The 21,140-nt window shown below is 36.0% G+C and overlaps 1 protein-coding gene across 37 annotated transcripts in view; it reads left to right on the top strand.

Moving 5' to 3' along the window:
- GPHN (gephyrin) overlaps positions 1-21,140 on the top strand; it is a 435,418-nt gene that overhangs the window by 330,545 nt on the left and 83,733 nt on the right. For 11 of the 37 annotated variants that reach the window (XM_083166733.1, XM_083166721.1, XM_083166724.1 and 8 more), the window contains 3 exons: positions 942-1,013; positions 4,539-4,580; positions 17,976-18,008. The exons of 5 other annotated variants lie outside the window; for them this stretch is intronic. In XM_083166733.1, coding sequence (XP_083022859.1) covers positions 942-1,013; positions 4,539-4,580; positions 17,976-18,008 — 147 coding nt within the window. The remainder of the gene's footprint in view (positions 1-941; positions 1,014-4,538; positions 4,581-17,975; positions 18,009-21,140) is intronic. 21 more of the 37 variants (XM_083166732.1, XM_083166726.1, XM_083166722.1 and 18 more) reach the window with 4 other exon arrangements.

Here is a 21,140-nt window from a genome sequence, read left to right as displayed (position 1 = left end):
ACTACAAATCCCAGCATGCCTTGCCACAGTTTTAACACTACCTTATAGCAAAACTGTGGCAAGGCATGCTGGGATTTGTAGTTTCACAACATCTGGAGGGCCACAGTTTGAAGACCCATGCTCTAACTCTTCACCTTAATAAGCCTTCTGCAGTGTTGCCAAATGTTTCCATGCTGGGACCCAGCTTGCACAGGAAAGCCTACCTGATGCATGTTGATTTGGCCTGATTTGTATGTTGTTTGTTTTTTCTTTTGCTAATTAATAAATGGTCTGACACCTTTTTTGAACCTTCAAGTTTTTTATATAATTTTTTTTCACAACTCACAAGGTAATTTGTGCCTATTTGTGTATTATTATTATTATTATTATTATTATTATTATTATTCTTTCTATTAACATGACCCCACTTACAGTGAACCAGCACCTAAAACTACAAACCATGTATGGATAGGTGTATTCAAATTCTTCACAGTTTGAATTCAATAGTTTGCAGAAATCTCCTTTTATAGATTTGGTGCATCCATGAAATTCATAGTGTCAACAGAGTTATTTTTTCTTACAAATTTCAAATTTTCTACAGTAACTAGACCAACATTTTAATGCATTTATAAAAAAAGGAAAATGTAAGTTTATGAATTTTCAACCTCCTGTCTTAAAGGACATGTTAAAGAGGTACTTTTTAAACTTATTTGCATGTTCTATATATTAATGATGGGAGTTGGCAATTAATGTTCTTACAAGTGCACTTTTTAAAATACTAATTTCCATATTTGCCATCGTGCATGCTACGTGTTTTATAAAGTAAAATAAATTATGTTTTTATATATTAGTTGCTTGCTAAATTATAGCAGTAATTGTTTTTAAACTGAAACAAAAGTTTTTATTCTTTTTTTTAAGAAACAGGATGCTTTTTCAATTGATTTTCTGATGTCCACATATAGCTTCACCGAAAACTGGAGAATCTCAGAGATCACCTTCAAGGCAATGACAAAGGATACTCTCTCCGAGTAAATGTACGATTTAACTCGGTGATTTTTCTTTTTATGCGTATATATTTATTTATTTTTTAAGCTATGATGGCCAGTAGCACCAATACTTTAAATACTCTCCTCCCTCATTTAGCCTTCCCTATTTCTCCATTAAAATTTTCCATGTATATATTTTAAATTAGCAGGGGTTTCATTTGAATGTGCAGAGACCTTGTAAAAAACTGGACCTAGTGCACTGCCATTTCTGTTTCATTGCTCTTCTGTTACCAGTATAATTTTTATTCTTGGAAAAAGATATTCATATACAGAAAATATTTAAATATTTTATTAGCAGAAAGGCCAATTCAAAATGTGTCCAGCACAATTACATTATGTATTACGATATTTAATGCCTTGGCTCTGTTATGTCTAATTGTTCTTTAGTGTTTAATTGTTCTTGTTTGTTTCATAGCCTAATTACATTTTCTAAATTAAGTATTAATTTACAAGCATTACTTTTCATAGAATAAAATGGCAATATTTCATGACTAAGACATTTCAATTTAATACAACGAAAACTAAACATAATTATATATAAGTGTGAACAACAGATCAACCAGGTTTTTTTTTTTCTCTTGAGGTGGAAAAACTTTTTGTGGCAACTGTGATTATCTTATGTAATTGTTGTATAAAATATCCAGTTGTTGCAATGTGTCAATGATTTGTGTACTTGAAACGTGTTTGTCAAGTTTATTTGATTTTTGCTGCAATAAGAAAAGGGGTGGGACCCAACCAATTTTTCTTCTCCATCCAATTATCTAATATGTGATTCGAAAGTACTTTGGTTTTAATATAGTGTAGTTAAGAGTTTATATTATGAATTCCATTTCAAATGTAAGCAAGATCCATTTGTCACAGTATATTAGAAAAAATGAATTCCCTAAAACTATAAATGATGCCATTGCTTGTCTGTGATAGAAATTTTGGGGAATTTTGTTTGAAAGAATTTATTTAATTGGATAATATGGTGAATTTAAATTGTATGCCTCTTAAGACTAGTAAAGATTATTAGCAGGCATAGTATGGCCATGCCTGTAAAATGGACTGAAATAGTATTGATGCTTGCAATTAAAATAAAATGTTAGGAGTTACTTTGGTTTCTTTGATTTTAATACTGTGGCATTATTTCATTTGAATATAATGTTAAGAATATTTGCAGGTCAGAAAAAAATACTTCAATAAATTTAATGTTTTTCATATATCTTTTAGTTTCGTATTTATTTTATATTGGTTTAATATTTTCTTAATTAAAATTCAATTATATATTTTTACAATGGCTAGGATTTTGCAATCACTTGCCTTATTGATAGAAAAGTTGTGTTTTATAGAAACCTATCACTCTGTAGAGATGGCTCATGTTCAAAGAAATATATGTGAAGAACTTATTGCATATCATTGTATTGCAATAAGCTGGGATATGTACCCATAGGGGCTGCATTTTATGCTTATTTAAATGTTTAGCTGAAAAATGTGCGTAATGTTTCTCTGCTGTAAAAGTGCAGCTGAGAACTAATATACATTTTTTATCTAGTAAATGACATTGGTGGAGGAAGAATCTTACTATTTGATCATATGTTACTTAGTTGTCAGCTGTTTCAGTATTTTGTCTATACTTGTACCTTATGGAGTTTAAATTTTTTGTGTATTGTTTGTGCTGTTTAATAAATGTTAGCTGTGAAGTCAAAGAACATAGACAATTGCATCTTGGCTCAAGGTTTAGCTATTAGTGCATATATTACTTTCAATTGCAATCTTTTGATAATCCAAAATCTATTAGAAACTAATATCTTAAATTATTTTTGAATAATTCAGAAATCCATCCAAATCAAAGTATTTCTTTACCCACATTTATTGTCAACAATTGTAATCTTTAAATTCCAGGATTACAAAAATACATCAATAATTTATATGAACAAATTGCTATAATGTGCCATATACAGTGCATTTTATAACCAATTTCAACTAATACACATATTTTACCCATTGTTTGGCCTGCAGAGCATAACTTCTGCAGAAGAGATTAACTATACATAAACTGCTTTCATTAGGACATAGCAAGTATGTCTTTCTTTTCAATTATATCATTTTGAAACAATTATATAGATTTTAAATTGTTGCATGATTAAATTACAAATATTCATTAAGTTTACCTATATATGTGGTGGGAATTTGTGCTGCCAATTAATCTTTAATCATGGATGTATATAGACTTTAAAGGTTTACATGAATTAGGTAAGCAATGGTGACCAAAGCCTCTCCATTGTTTATGAATTTATAGGCAATTTAAGCTATGAATAAGGTAGGATTCATTGATTTTTAGTGTGTGTGATATTTGCTCATCATATACAATATGTTGAATAGTTAACCTCTTTTTAACGTTGATATATAAAATGTATTCAACAAATTATGGTAGAGCATTCAGTGGTTTAGCCAAAATAAACCTTATAATCATTTTACTATGCTCCATTAATGGGTAAATCCAACCATCCTTTATTTTCTATTCAAAATTAAACTAATTTATGATTTTACCATAAAAAAACATGCACTTGTACGTACATGTCACTTATTTAAAGTAAAAATAAACAAAGAAATGTAGTTTCCTGATAATAAACTGGTTTTTTTTGTCTTTAATTGTTGCCAATATTTTTAATGAGAAATTCAACAATAAGTTTTTTTTGTCTATATTTAATTCACCTACTTCAGGAATATATGCTGAATTTTCTTAAAATATCAAACTTTTTTAAAAAGAGGCACTTTAAGAACCTGTGTTCTATGCAGTCACATTGTTCTTGAGTAAAAATACTATTGTTTTTTATTTTTACATACAATTTGTGCATAATTTTTTATTTTGTCACACTATACTACTATTTTGATCAAGATAAAATCTCCTTATACATTTTACAAGATAAATATTTATATTTCTATATCTGCAGGAGTTAACTACATATGATGTTGTTTATTGTTTACTATGTGCTTTGTATGTAGAATGTCATTACATAATTGTTTACAACAGTATCAACTTAATGAAAGGCAATATTTATTATAATATAATTCTTATGTCTTTAATGTCCTTGATTACTATAACTGTAAGAATTTCTATTATTTTAATTTGATAACATTTTGGGGTAGTTTTTATACTTTTTAGTCAGTTTATTTGAAATGAATAAATAGAATAATTTGCACTGCCACCTTTAAATTAATAACAAATAGTTGTAGTCACTGACATTAGGTTATTTTGGGTTATTACTGACTGTTCTCATCTTTTGTTGTATGTAATTAATATGGCAAAGAAAGAGCCTTTGGCAAACTTAACTAATTAATCCTTTGTATGCATCAATAATAATAGACAATGTAAGCAGAGATTAAAATAGAGTTGTCTGTGATTTTTAAATGAACCCCCTGCTATTGTTTTAGTACTGAAACCACATTTACAAAATTTCTTCTGAAACTTTTCTGTTGAACGCCATTCCTTATTTAACCGTGTTTTCTTTTCCCTCACTGCACAACCAGGCTCGGCTTCCTTCCTGCTCATCCACCTATAGTGTTTCGGAGGTATACTTGCACGTATATTTTTTTTCTTTCCACATAGTTCACGCGCTCACCCTCACCTCCACCGTGTGTTTTTTTGTTTTGCCTTGAATTGTGCACAAGTTGGGAAAAAATTGGAATATGAAGCAAAATATTTATTTGCATGCGCACATTGTCTCATGTTTGACATTGTTTGAATTTCACTGTGGCTGTTTGTCAGTAGCACTATATAGATCATATTTAATTTGCACAGAAAGTGTCACTGTATGGCACTTGAAGCAGAACAACCTCAATGATTGTTCTCCAAAATTGCTTGTTACTACAATGTGCTTTGTTACTATCATAAATAAATATGTTCTTGGACCCCCACAATATTTGGAGTAGGTTACCGAGTAATTGTTTCAAAAAACTAAAATTTAGGGGATTTCATTGGATTTTATTGAATGTGTTATTTCCAAAAAGATAATAAGGTAATTTATTTTACATAGTCTTAATTTTAAACTTTTAGTAAATAATTTCAACTTGTTGTCTACAATTTATATGTATTAGTTATTCTATCAACATATTACAACACTGAAAAATGTAATTAAGGACAGTTCATTATGCTGTTAAATGTACAAGATCATATTCCAGTACCATTTTTACGCATTGGAAACAGACCTTAATTGGAGAAAATAAAGACCAAAATCATTGTCTTTGAAACTCATTACAATTCTGCTGTTCTATGACATCATTGTGAGAGTTAATAGCTTTTTACAATTAGCAGGGTTTTTTTTATTTAGCCATATTTTCCAGTTAGCCATCAATGTTTAAAAGAAGAATAATTTAAGAATTATATAATTTTAACATTTTTATTTGCATTGCATTGCATTGTAAGCACTAAGTACAGTAAATAAAGCATTATTATTTAGTAATACTTGTAGGGTTTATATTACCATTGAACCTTTCTCAGTGCAGATTTAAACACTATAATGCCATAATAAAATATAATATATATTTTTTTCTGTTACTTTTCTAACTTCCCTTGGTGGGCAGTATTTAACTTTTTCACATACCCACAAATGGCCCCAGGTTTCCGCCATCAGCATTATTTGTTTATTCAGCCTAGACAGTGGGATAACATTTGGTTAATGCTGAGAGAAAGCAAATTGCAAATCCTCAACCTAATTTATTACATTAAAAAAATGTAAAATATGTTTACCAAGGAGCACTGCTCAATTAGGCTTTAAGTCATTAAACAACAGTATTGCATTAAAAAATATTCATAAATACATACTGTGCATATGGTATTATCATAGTAAACATTAAAAACAGTTACATATAGCCTTATACAGGTAGACTGCTAGTAATCGCTGTCAGTTCTTAGTAGGTTAATAGCTATTATAACCAAATATTAGGTATTTTACATTTAGGGGGTTATTCAGTCCCTGCCGCTATTTCCGACAAGGGAAATAGGGGCGGTCGCCTATTTAATGCTCTCGTGTCTGACAGCGTTGAAGAGGCAGATTGGCAAAACGGGCCCGACTTTGAAAGCTGTCAGGCCTGTTTTGTCGATTATGGCCATCAATTGTCACGATCACGGACAAATCTCGACAATCCACGGCCGTTTACGCAGACACGCCCCATTTTCGGCAATCACCAAGAGGGACATTAAATCCCGCCTGGCGATGTGCTGTAGAGCAAAATTAAAATGGGCCACGGTCACGGCTGTTGGGACGGATCGACAGTCGTGACCCGGGATTGAATACCCCCTTAGTAATTCCTTGGTACCAAAGCAAGTATTTAATACTAGTTATAGATGTTAGTAAATGCAATGCTGTTCATGCCATTCTTGTTAGTACCTTTCAGTTGTATTAGTAGAGTGAATGCCACACTTCAGACATAATTCATATAGATCTAGTGTATAGCTGCTTCCGACCGACCACCGCTGTCTGGGGACGAAATCTCATTGAGAAGGGGGGAAATGTGTTATTGGAATCCTATGCTTGTTTGTTCATTTACTGCATAATAGTAAGCTTAGCAGCAGGGGGGTACAGTAGTAAATATAAAATTGTGTGTCCATAAGCATGAATTGCTGTAACATGTTTCCATGCCACTGAATAACAAGAGTTAAGTGGCTAACTCGGACAGCAGTTGCTTAATATGAGCTATTGGGCCCTACACACATGCCAATGTGTGTAGGGCGACCTAGCTGTGCTATGTCAGGCCGTTCTGCTCAGCACACAGAGCTGACAGCCCACACACAGATCGAGCTGTCCGCTCTGTGTGCTAAGCGAGCAGACAGCGCCAGTGTTCTCCGGTGGGAGAACCCTGCCGATGCCGATATTGATGGACACTGTTCATCAATCTCGGCCAGCGACAAAGACGCGCAGGGACGCGCATTGCTGTCGATATAGCCCCCACACACACCGATGTGAGTGCATTTTCTAAGCGACTTTGCCAAACTAAGCAAAATCGCTTAGAAAATGCCTTAATATCACCATGTGTGTGGGCCATATAAGTCTGAAGTATACAACTGTGGCTGTATCTGCTTACAAATTGCTATGCTGCAGCATTTACAGGAATGTAGATTGACTGTACTAAAACAACTGTACTAATACAACTGAACGGCACTAACAAGTCTGAATGACATGAGGAGCAATTCATTTAATTAAATCTATAACTGCTATTGAATTCCTTTATTGGAAACAAGATATGGCTAAATGTTAAATAATTATAATATTTGGAGAGAACAATTGTTGTTAACCTACTAAAAACCAACAAAGTGATTACTAACAGTCAACTAGTTTAAGGATACATGTATTGTTTTAACTTCTTTATGTTTATTTTGATATGGCCAATGTGTATGTATTAATAAATAATTTTTAATGCCGTAATTGTGTTTAATAATTTGTAGCCTCTTGGTAAACTTAGTTTGCATTTTTTTTTTTTTATTATTCCTTTGTTTACATTTACTGATTACCGCTTAATTAGAAGAAGCAATTCAAACGAGGTTCTAAAAAAAAGTTCAGATTAGGCATCTGTGTTTTTTTCTGTAAATGTATTCGTTACACAGAGGTTGATGTTTCAAAAAGTAAAAAGCAAGGAAAAGAACAACGAGTTTGTACCTATCAATTTGTAGACTATTTTTGCTATATGCTACTTCAAAGCTGATTGGTTGTTATAGGTGAATATCCATTAAGCAACTGTTTCACTGTTTGATACAGATTTGTCCTCATACATCTAGCATTAATAAGTAAGCTGTTTAGCTTGATTGCATTTCCAGTTCAACTTTGCTAACATCAGGTGTATTTTCTTTTAAAAACCTAAAAGGCATCTTACCCACAGCGCTATGATGCACAAGCAGACACTGCTGCTTAAAATGTTATGGTGCATGCATATAATCTATGTACGAATGTGACTGTATCTGCATAAGAAATTTTATTTTTCCTGTAAATGTTGCAACATAGCATTTTGTAAGCAGATACAGCCACAGTTGTATACAGAATATACACTTACTACATGTCATTTTAATTAGCAGTCTGCTTGTGTGTCTTATTTGCAGGGGAAATGCATAAAAAAGCTCACTAATAGTAAACTAAACATAGAAACATAAACATAGAATTTGACGGCAGATAAGAACCACTTGGCCCATCTAGTCTGCCCCTTTTTAAACTAGAAAGGCTGTTTAACATGACAGCCCAATGATGAGAGACATTGCATCTGTAGAACAACCCAATAGTCTTTGTGACCATATTCAGTCACTGATATGAAAGCTGCTAGGAATAGAGCCAATGAAAAAAAAATGAGGAAACCCTCATGTAAGGGAAATTTACATATGGAATCCTAAATTGCTTTACTTTCTTGGGCCTATTTTTAAAATTAACGTTTTGGGACATTTGTTAAGAAAGCCTACGATTATGATTTTTGAACAGAAATGGTCCAATTGTACATCTTCATAAGGTAGAATATTCTAATCACGTCATTCTGAAGCGTAGGTTTCTAAATTATGTATTAGAGTGTCTTTAATATCCTTGGAACGTTACAAGCATAACTTTCAGCTTATGGTGGAGTTTTATAAATTAAATAAAATTGCAAACTTTTGTATTTTGTGGTGCAGCTATCCACCCAATACAGTGGATCGCCTGACATATCCAGTGGTCACATGGAGGTTGTCCTGCTGTGTTGCTGAAGGACAATCTGCTGCCTGTATAAAAAGAGGCGGTCTTGGCTGAAGTGAGGCAGATACCTCCTCCTAGGAAGAGATAGGGAAACACTCCTCCCTCCTGGCGAAGCAACCTTATTTTCATACAGGCAGCCTGGACAAAGCCTCCTTTTACTGCTGGAAGCTTATCATATCCTGACCATTTATATTGCTCTCTGCAGCACAGGTAAGTCATAGTTTACATTTTTGTTCAAATTATCAAATTCCACCGAACATCAAATTCTGTGTTTAAATTTCAAAATTATTTAGCATTCTTGTGTATTTGATCACTTTTTTTCTGCATCTGCAATAATATGCAAGCTTATTTTTTTTTAAAAATGGCTCGGGTGTAACTTGATAATATATTGTATACATAATTTAAAAAAGTCTTGTTTATCTAATTAATTACTAAACTGTCAACTTTTATATGTACTATTTACAACATTTAAAAAATAGTCACATTTGTATACAGTATTTGCTTAGTTTATCTTTTGAGGTACATACACAATGGGCATTTTTGCCCATCTAAGCGATTTTCCAGGAGGTGGACTGCTTTCCATAGCAGTACGCTATGAAAAGTCATCCACACCGTCTCTCATCTGCTGGTATTACCCGCGGTGACCGGTCGAGAAGATGGGAAGTGGGAGCACGCAGCAACTCTCGCCGCTCATCACCAGGCCGTACACACTGGGTGGCTTTTGAGCCTAAAGCTGTTAAAATTGAAAAACTGGGCTACTCTCAGCTCATAATCACCTAGTGTGTATGGGCCTTTAGATTTATTTTTAATAAAAAATCCAGGCACACTGTCTATATACATTGGATACTGATTGTATAAGTATTGCTCAGCATGACAAACAGATGTGTCCATATTAACTTATCATAGTGCTGCTGATAATTTGCAGCTTTTTTATAGCAATAATAGTATCCACATTTGTGGGCAGTGCACTGATTACTCATCTGTTGTGCACATGCTCCCAGGACAGAGATGCAGGTGGATGCAAATACATCTGTAAAAGCTGTATGTAGCTGTATGCAATTATCCTTTATGAATATAATCTCTAATTTAAATAAAAATTATATTCAAAATTCATGTTAATGTCATGTCAGAATGAAGCTTAATCAAATGATTATTTAGGTCATTATTTTATAAATTCTGTGGTTGTGTTAAACTGCAGTTCCACTACCATTTAACATGGTGTGGTGTAATTTTTCAGTTGGTTGTTGTAACAGCTGTCAGATAAAATATGGAAACAAATCAAATCGCCAGTTTACACTATGTCCAATTAAAATGTTATGTCCATGTTTTGGTTCCTTGATACTAAAGCTAAAATGATCACACTGCAAATATTCTATTTGTGTAGATGCCAGTTATTGTCTGTTCAGATTTTCCATTATGCGTAAGAAGAGGCCAGTTGACACATGACCATGTCATTTAAGAACCCCTGATCTGCCCAAGTAATGCACACAAATATACTACATACATACTGTATGTAGGCAGCTTGCAGGTATTGAAGTTGGATTTTCACAGAGCAGTAACATAATTATTTGCTTTGGATACAAACAAGGCATGGTCAGCGTCATTTTATTTAGCACAAAAACTTGTTCAGTTCAAACTGCAATAACAGTAAAAGGTGAATACCAAAAGGAAATACTAAAATATATTTCATAGTTAATATATTATTTAGCAAAACATTGTAACATTTTTTTAATGATGGGTTAAAATGCTGAAACCGGGTTTGTACATAGGCATGACACGGTAACACAGACATTTTTTTCTGTTATTCATTATTTTGATTTGACATAGCTGGTCTTACAGTGTCAAAAAAATAATAATAATATTAATAATCAATAAGACTAATCATTTCAAAAACTGGGTGTGATTTGGTGAGGCAATAACATTTCAACAAGTGTATATATATATATATATATATATATATATATATATATATATAATAGCATCAAGCAGGAGATCCTCTTACTTGCTCAGGAAATAGTTGACTGTGTATGTCAACATGGATGTCTTACTTACATGGTAATTTCATATACACATAAATATACACTTGCACATACTGTATGAATTGCATTACTATCAAATGAACATTTTTAAAATCTTATTTTCTTTCATGGAATCAAAATCTGTTGGTTAAGGAATTCTTACCAGTGACAAATGAGAAAAACTTGGATTCAAAAACAAAATACTGAAATTGTTCTACAAAAGTGATGTTCCACCATAGTTATCATGTTCTGGGCATGACGTTAATACCAGAAAAAGTACTCAATTGTTAGCACTGTGATTACATTTCATGGAGCAGGACCTAGTCTAGTCAAACACTCGGGTCAGCCCAATTCTCTCCTTTTATGGATATAACCATGCACAAGGGGAATACTACCAGTATTTGGACATGTACTTATCTCAACTTTGCTTATTTTTCGGTAGTTTTTAATTAAGTTTGCTTTGTTCTTTCCTCTTCAAAATTAAGTTCCTATATGGAAATAGACTAACCAATTCTCAAAGACGTTATTTTACATAAATGTAACCTTAAATTGTAAAGGTGTACTCGAGTCAATGAATTATCTGAAGACAAATCCAGTCTTTCTTTAGGTGTATCTCTCAACATAGTTAAACACATCAATTAATGTCTGATTTTAATGAAGAAAAACATTTTAGTGTTGGGAGGTTTGTATTTTTTTGGGTAATCTATCCCTGTTATTTCATGTTGAGCAGTGGTAAAAATACCTGTATACATCCATTTTGATTGCATGAAATAAGAAAAGAAAATAATGTAAAAATCCAATATGTACTAAACCTGGAGCCCTGCTAGTGCGCAAGAAAAATAATTAGCCTATTGGTTGCACTTTTATATGTTAAATATAAATTGAACTATTATTTATAAAAATATCATTCATAAATTTAGCACTAACATGATGGGGAGAACATCATAGCTACAGCAATCCCAAATACTGACTGAATATCCCGCTTGAAAATACAGGTTGAGTATCCCTTATCCAAAATGCTCGGGACCAGGAGAATTTTGGATAACGGATTATTCCGTATTTCGGAATATTTTAATATTTCAATGATGTATTTTGAAGTATCTTGCATTTATGCTGTATAAACACATAATATACACACAAATATATTTTATTACCACATAAAATACACACAAATATATTTTAATTGTTAAAAAAACAAGGTTTCAAAAATGTGCAACAAAATGTGTGTACTATCTCAGCACTGAATTTGAATGCCAAGCAATCATTGTCTTGCACATATATAGTGCCAGTTACATATCATGTCACCAGTAGTGCTCTTACAAATGTCCCCAGTGAGTTTTTAGCAAAAAAAAAAAAAAAATTTCACTTTCTGGAATGTCCGTATTTCGGAATAATTCGGATAACGGATATTCGGATACGGGATACTCAACCTGTAGTACAATTTATACTTTTGAAGCCATGTATCAAGTGTACTCATATCAATTGGCAAAATTGCTATGTTAGAGGCCTACCACCAAAATACTGTAGATTTATATCATCATATGCAACTAAATTATAAGTCACAATGTTGATTTAGTACCAATACTAATGACTACATAAAAAAAAAAGAAATTACATTTAAAAATGTTATTTCCCTGAGGTTCTGCCTCTTTATATTGCAAAATCAACAACAGGTATCGGGTCATAACAATAAATTGCCACTGCATATAAAAAACTATTGTTGGAAATGTAGTCACAAAATCTCAAGGTGGACACAAAAAGTAAAGATTAGTTATTCAACCTCATGGAAGCACATGGTCAAGTATATAGTATCTCTTAACTAAAATGCATATTCCAGATGCACCTGCTGTCTTTTTGTGGACATACAGGTATACATGTATAATTTAATCACAAAGATTCCTTTAACAGTGATTTACAGTTCAACAGAAAGCAGACAGATTGTCATTAAAAACAAAACCGACAGTGTCTCATGTAAAAACACTGTTTCATATGCCACTGATGGTAGTGCGTGTGTGTACGTAAATGTGTATATTTTTTTTAGAGTTTTAGCATTTATTATGTTGCTGTCTGTTTATTAACTACTGTTGCTGGAGAAACATGATCACATATCCGGTATCGTTTAGACACCAGTGGAACGATATGTCATCCCGGGTATCTGATCAGTGTACTTTCAATATTTCTGTGGATTACATCATTCATAGAACAATCATGTTGGCTGAGTAGTGCAGCAGGTGTCAATATAAATCATTACAACTGCCTGTCTGTACACGTCACTGGACCACAAGAAACAATGACGTTACTAGCAGTTTTTCTGGCTAGGCAAGTCAGGTGGTAAGTGTGTATGCATATGTTGTTTGTGCAGAAAACTTTCCAAATTATTGGATCGGCCACGTGTTTCGCATTTGGTTGCTCAGGTGTATACTGGACATTTTCAAGGTTTAGCTTTTAGCCCTTTCTCAGCTATAGGTATCCATTAAAAATATACTTGGTAACTGGGCCTCATAGTGCATATTTAACTTTGTGCTTTTTGCAGAGTTAATATAATCTACTTAAATGATCTGTCTTTAAGTGCATTTTGCAGATTGAGAATTTATGGCTGTCTTTGAAAGCTACCGTATTATCCCTATTTTTTTTTTAACTTACCAAGTTACTACGTAGAAAAATGTCACCATAAACTACTCTTTTGTCACATATGTCACACAAACTGTTTACAATGTTCCCTGCCACAAAATTGGTCAGCAGTTTCTGTCGGTTGTGCTCACATTTAGAGGGTGATTCTGATTTACACGCTCCCCTGCGTGTATGCGCAAGGGAGCGATATTCAGCGCTGGCACATTTCTGCAAATGCTCAGACGCTAGGTGTGAGTGGGCATGGTGAACTGCAATTTCGCCGTCCCGTTCGCACCTAGCAGTGTGGGGTGGCGGCGAGGGGTCACGGACATGGGAACGCCCAGCGTTTCATGAGCATTCCCCTGGTAATGGGCCGGTGGTGCGGGAGTTGGGCAGCTGATGTCAGCGGATGTCAGCTGCCCGCCTACTTCCTGCACAGGGTGCTCGCAAATGTAAGACACCATAGAGGTGTCTGCGAGCTCTGGAGAAGTAATTTGATGGTCGTCGACCATCGAATGATTTTGCCCCCTCAGCCAAGGCTGCGAATGGATGTTTATGCATAACATTCATTAGCATGCCTGAGGGGGATCACTGCATGCAGGGGTGGGGGGGGGGGGGGGGGCGGTCAGCGTTACATCCACAGCTGCGAAATTCGCAGTGTTACGTGTGGACCAGAATAAGGTCCTTATTGTTGATGCCAACAGACACAGGCATCCTGGTAGATCCCTACTGACCAACACCAATTAGCTCAACTGCAAACAGAACCAGCCAATCGGTACAACTCACATGTGTGGCCAAATTAAGAATATGCATCCACTCTTACTTACTGGTCTTACTCCAAGTATAAACAGCAAGTGAGGAAAAACATTTTGCATAGAAGTAACTTTCAAAACGGGGTTACTAAATATTTATCAGTGAAAATGGGTTTTTATAGCACAAAAACACACAGAATTAGATATCTGAGATTGAATAAGTATACCCTAGTAATTGATATATATAGAGAGAGAGAGAGAGAGAGAGCGAAAGAGATAAAGAGAGAAACCACAAAAATAATGTTTCTATTCTCTCTGTTTGTTTTAATTATGCATTATTAAACTCTAGGGCAGGCGTTTGCAACCTCGGTTCTCAAGGCACACTAAGGCAGGTATTCAATGGCATAATTCACCCTGTGCAGCGAATCCTGTTTTGGAGGGCTGGTGCAATCGCTGAGTTCCGGAGGGCTGGTGCATTCGCCGCCAGCCCCCCCTCACCTATTCAACGCCTCAGGGGCTTGCTTCCCCTGTCGGCGAATTTTAACACACACACCCCCGGCGAATGCCGCAGGGAGATGGAAGCCTCCCTGCCTGCGCCGGACACTGTGGGGGTAAAGGAGGGCTGGCAGGGACACAGGGAGAACCCCAGGAGAGCTGGCAGGGGACTGGGATAGGGAGCCGCTGCACTGTTCCCATTCCTGCATATGTAAGGATCGCGGCCAGTGTGCAGTGAATATATGAATATTAATGAGCGGCTCCGGGGCCCCTGCTGGCGAATGTGTAAAAAAATTTTTTTTATTAAATATATATTCATGTGCTGCAAGGCCATGAATAAAAATAGCATGTCCCTTCACAGAAAAAAAAATCAGATTTTTTTTACACCAAAAAAAAAACCTTTATTTTAAAAGATCACATTCCAGTTCACCTTAAAAAGATGACGAATGCAAAACGGTGAATCATGGCGAAAATCATTAGAAAGCAGTTCTCCATTTGAGCATTGAATACACTCTCGGCAAATTTGACTAAAAACCCCATTTAAAACCACCTGCGAATCGCACACGGCGAATCAGTAGACATTCGCTGTTCACTTGCAGCGAATTGTCTACATTGAATAGGAGAATCGTTATTTCAGCGGAAAAATTCACTGTTAGCCCGCATAAATGCCAGTTTCACTGTAAACTACGGCGAATCTGAGGCATTGAATACTGGCCTAACAGTGCAAGTATTAGTGTTATCCAGGCATCAACACAGGTGGTTAAATCAAAATAGCTGAAGCACTAATTAAGTCACCTGTGCCAAAGCATGGATATTGCTAAAATTTGGACCGTTAATGTGCCTTAAGGACTGTGTTTGGGAATGCCTGCTCTAGGGGACCACCAGCAAATAGTATATACAGTAGTTAATTACCGCACAGGCTCTAGCAAGCTTCAGTTGGAACTCCCTTATATTTTTATAGGTTATGTATTAATTGCCTTCTCTTTGGCTTCCCGTTATCCTTAGCGCTTTTATTTTTTAAGAAGCCCACAACATCATCCCTCTTCCTTAAATGGCTTATCCATTCAGCTAGTCTCTGCTTGCAATGCTTAATTTATATGTATATCTCAATGAGTTTGCAAGTAGTAAAATTATCTTTGTGCCTTACTGCAATTCTGGCTGCCTTCAGGCCATGTATTATGTTTGCAGCTTAGTAGATCTGTGACACTCATTCATGAAGATCACAGATGTGAACCTAAGACAATAAATATCTTTAAAAATGAACATGAGTTATTTTTGCATTGTTAGCAAAATTGGTCGAGGTAAAACGCATGGATATGGTTTCTATAATGTTGGTTTGGTTTACACTGTTAAGTAAACCCATGGACTATTAATCCCTTTCAAGTCCAATGTCTAGTTAGGCTCAACAGCCCTAGCCCTAGTAGCAGATCCAATGTTGGGCCAATTTAAAATAAGAACATTAATATTGTTCAATATTCAATGTAGACCTGTTTTGAATAAAAAAAATAAAAATTAATTTAAACATTAAAACCAGACAGTTTGACTTTCAAAAAATAAATAAAAATGTGGACTACAAAAGGATATAGTTCAGGGAACTGTAGTTGAATGCAAGATAAGCTAGAACACGCAGCATTCAAGGGAAGACTTTTTTAGTGGCATACAAGCAATACCAAGATTATTCTAAAGAGTAATCTCTTCTATATTTAGCTTTATCTGTCAATCATTCTGGGAGTGTATGTATAAGGCTGGGCGGAGTCCTAGCCTAATAGCCTATGAGAGCCTCTTTGACTCCGCCCACACACTCACAGAATTACAGAGAGCACGATAGTGCTCACAGGACTCCATGCGCCACATTCATCCCCTGCAGTGGCCGGGGATGTCCCGCTGGCACTCCCGGCCCGGATTCGTCTCTGTCTCAACTTTATTTTCAGTAAGATTAAGGTATTTGACCCACTCTCTCTCCATGTGAACAAAATTGTAATAAAGAGATCAAATTTAGGAGACTTCACAAAATCTAGGAGGCTTTACAGATCCTAGGAGAGCTAGGCATGAGTCTATCTTTCTGTAAGATTGATTCTTTTAATAGACATAATGTAGAAAAATCTTGTTGGTCTGCAGTATATACTGCTGCAGATTAAACATTTGAGATTTGTGCAAACCTTTAATTCATTGTAGAAACTCCTATATGAACATTTAAATAATTTGGACCATCACTAATTGAAAGTAAACAAGTCTGACTTTAGGTCAGCTGCCATTTCTGCATAGTCTCTTGCAATTAATGGATAATAGTTGGCATTCCTACTGACTGATATTGAGGTGGAACAAGAACTTAGTCCTGTGGTCATGGTATGCTTCTCTGCAATTGCCATAGTGTCTCTACTATCTAACAGGGTAAATATGCCATTACACACAGAGATATTGGCTGCAATATCTGAGTACTGCCCCAATATTACTGTGTGTGTGCCCCCAGAACAAATGAGTTGCCCTCTAGTAGCTTACTCAATATTGGTTTAATCAGTTTAGTTGTAAGATGATTGTTATTGAACCATGTGTTTGGTTATCTGCCCATGTCTGGTTGTCCAAAGTGGACATTTGTCATGTCTTTTTTCATAATAGACTGCATTTTTCTATACTAATAAAGTAGAATTAGCACCCAATAGGATATTGTTCATGAATGAATGGTGACTATTTCCTTTCATGTATACAGTGTATGCATTACTAGAAATTTGAAAATTGTTCAGTGATATCCCTTGTTCATGGTCAATTGTTAGGCTGCTTTCTTCTAAATGTTGGTGTATCCAACAAAATGGCTGCCTCCAGTTTGTGCAAGTTGACTGGTGCATTGAAGATTATATAGAGCTATTGATGGTTACTGAAGGCAAATCTCTAACCCTGTAATTTTACATTTTTGTTTAATCCGTGTACTTGATGTGAACTGTGTCATAATAATGACCAGTATAGCACAGGGCAACTTGTGTGTTGTAAAATTGCATCTAGCTGAATAAAACAGGTAAGTAACCAGCAAATAAAAATCAGTTCCAAAGATCTCATTAGCAGGGAAACACCTGAAGGGAGTTGCATATGTTTTTTTTTTTTTACGTTACTCTTTTGTCCCATTCCATTCCATCATCTAATCTTATTTTATCTCATGCTATTATCCCAGTGCATATGTTTATGCTTTTATTTGTGTTTTTGACTAGCCTTCACTAACAAAGCCATAACTCTGTAGTTCCTGGAGTTCAGTGATGTGTTCTACTGCTATGCCAGGATGCTTTGTGTGTTTGTGTGAGCCACAGCTGCTCTGTTTCATATTTCACATGATTTTGTATTTTACTAAAAAGAAAAACAGGCTGATGAAAAAAAAATCACACATTTTTTTTCCAGGACATTTGGATTGCTGCCCCCTCCTTTTCTCAGGTTGTATTTTTGACTTTACGTTTCATAGATTCAGTGGTTTGCTTTGCTTCAACATTCTCACACTTCCATTCTGATTGTCGTAGTGTGTATTTTGTGTCATTGGTCTGGGGACTGGTGATCTCCTATTCTCATAATATGGTTTTGCATATCTTGCAATTGAAGTATGTATACATTTTACATTGTGTTTTAGTAAGCAGAAACACATACGTAACTCATACATCCATTACGCCATCAGCCATTCAGGATAGTCAGTGATCTCGGATAGGTTAAGTACCCTTAAGTGCTCCTGCTTCAGCAGGCTAATTGCAGTGTTTCCCAAATTCACCTGTTCTCTGACTTGTATTTGGGATACTGCTTCCTTAGGTCTTACTACAGCTGCAATTAATTAGAGATTAAAGAATACATTTATTACAATTACTTTCAACATTTGAAGTACATTTAAACTAAAGACCCCCATACATTAGTACAATTCGGCTAGATTTTACAGAGAAATCTGGTGAAATTGGGCCAAATCGCATGTGTTTGACATCAGCCCCCCATGCGCATCGGGTTGAAGGTCAGAAGTGCTGCACAAATTTGTATGTGCAGCCATCAGAGGCACATAGCTGGTGCTTCTTAGCACCTGCAATGTATTGCATCCGGCTTCCCTTGAGATCTCCCAGCTGCTCCCCAGGAGTCCTTTTACATGCGATAAATCACATGGGAAAAAAAGCAAATCAAGTGCCAAGTCAGATGAAGAACTCCCAGGGAGTTGCCGGAGGAGCTCAAGAGAAATCAGGTCCGACTTGCCCTAAACACATGTTGGACAAGTGTATGGGGGCTTTTATTTCTGTACTTGCAGTTGAACTTTGATAACATATAGGTGTCTGCTGTTTGTTTCTATTATGTTTTTCTTTATTCACTAAAACGAGTTAATCAGTAATAGATAAATGTAATTAAAAAGAACCAACAATCACTTGTATTGCATCAATTGATACATGTCAAGTTGTGGTCTGTGTTAAAGGGATGACAGAAAGTTTTCTGTTCTGCTGTCATAGCCTGCTCTGCTACTGTGACTCCATGGCAAACCATTGTTTAAACCATTTTCTTTATTGCATATGATTTCCATACAAACCATGCCCATAACCCTGTATCTAAACTGTTTAAATCTATATGCACCTCTCTTCCCTTATATGTTTCATGAAGTCTTAATGTTTGTGTTTCTGTGTACATTACTGTACCTTAAACAAACCATTAATTGTGCATGATTATCTAGTTTGTACACGTATTAGTATTTTCGTATTTGTTTATTTTATACACATATATATATATATATGTGTGTATATATAAAATCTGTTCAATGTGCGTGTGGGTGTGTGTATTAGATCTTTTAGAACCAGTGGTGTTTACTGTGTTTGTATGATTGCACATCTATGTATGTGTTTTTACGCACAGCACAACTTGCACCTGTATTCTGCACATAAAGTGTAAAGTGCGTGTTTTAGTAAAGGTTTGGAAGATTCACTATTCAGCGGAGAAAATAAATAACTTTTTAAATGTCTACATGTTAACATTAAGCCAGTTCATAAAGAACCACAATGCCTTTTCAAGTGAATACACCTTGTTCCTGTTGTGATTTGCAAGAACTACTATTTACAGGGTGTATCTTACATGAATTGCGCATGCTTTGCAAATACGGGTGGTGCAGAGTTACAGTATTTAAATTGCATCAAAACTTACAAACAAAACAATGGAACTGTGATGTACTATGCAGTTCTCACTTAGGCAAAGTTCAGGGAAGGCGTCTTCAGACACCTACAGGCTGTACAGAGTTGGGAGTAAGTGAAAACTATTTGCACCTTATATAGGTTGGGTGCAAGTACTCAGTGATGAATGCTAATTGATAAAGTAAATGCATCATACTTGCAGACTCCTGGATCATGGGATTGTTTCCCATACTCTGGAGCAGGCAAGTTTCCCAGAATCCACTACGACCCCTCTTGTCACAAACAAATTATGATGAGTTTTGCATTGCTTTGCCGTGCTCTCCCCAGTCTTAAATTTCCGGGCAGTCTGGGGAGGGCGTGATAATTGCCCGGGCTTGCTGGAGTGTCCGCCCTCTCCTTCCCCCTCTGTCCCTCCCGTGCAGCAGCGCACACCTACAGCATGTGCTGTGCTGACAGCAGGCTAAGCATGAGCATCTCACTGACAGCTTAAGAGCTCATGCTGAGCCTGCTCACATGCTGTAGGTGTGTGCTGCTACTGAGGGAAGGGGGACATTAACACCCCCCTCAACTTAAGAGTGTTTTTTCACCCCCGCTAAACATTTTGAGGGCGTGGCCTAATCACAGGAGGTGTGGCCACCTCCCACAATTAGGCCACACCCCATTTTTTACCAGGGCCCAACATACCTCTCGGCTGCTTTGCCTGTAGTCCCCTGACATTCGTCACACTCACCAGTTAGACATTGTTGCAGATGGACGCTGATTCCGGATGGACCGCCCGATGGGAAGATCATGTGACTGTGAAATGGCCGAGCTACTACTAATGTCAGTGTCACATGATCTTCACGTAAGGGCTCCATCCGGAATCGGTGTCCTCCTGCAACAAGGTCTAATTGGTGAGAGTGTCGGGGTACTGGCTGCAAGGTCAGTGTGGTGGGGGGCAGGCCATGGCCTATCACAGAGCAGGGTTGCATCAGGGTGGAGGAAGGTGATCCCTCCACCTCAGTAAAAGCCACGGCATGTTGTTCAGGCAGGAAAAGTTGCCTGACTGAGCAGCAGGGAACACAATTTCACTATTTCTCTCTGTGTATACTCTGGAAGCTGTTAAAAAAAAATGGTGTGGTGTCAGAATATTGGGCAACATCTGGGAGCTGCTTAGCATTTTGCTTGGGCATTGTTTATTCTGAGGGCTGCTTATTATTCTGTGGTGCCAACTAGTGAGAGCATTCTATGGCAGGGCAGTAATTGTGTCCATGACAGAATAATTGTGTAGTATTTGGACACCTAAAAGGATTTAAACATTAAAAGGTCAGGATATTTAAACACTTTATTATTGCGAAGACCCCCACCTAGCTACTTCTTGATGCCGCCCGGCTAGAAAAAATATCTCTGGAGAACACTGCTTTGCATTGCATTATCCTGTCCCACT

This window comes from Crinia signifera, chromosome 12 (assembly GCF_055691185.1).
Source record: "Crinia signifera chromosome 12, ASM5569118v1, whole genome shotgun sequence".
Lineage (NCBI taxonomy): Eukaryota > Metazoa > Chordata > Amphibia > Anura > Myobatrachidae > Crinia > Crinia signifera.
This window is presented reverse-complemented; position numbering and strand designations above follow the sequence as displayed.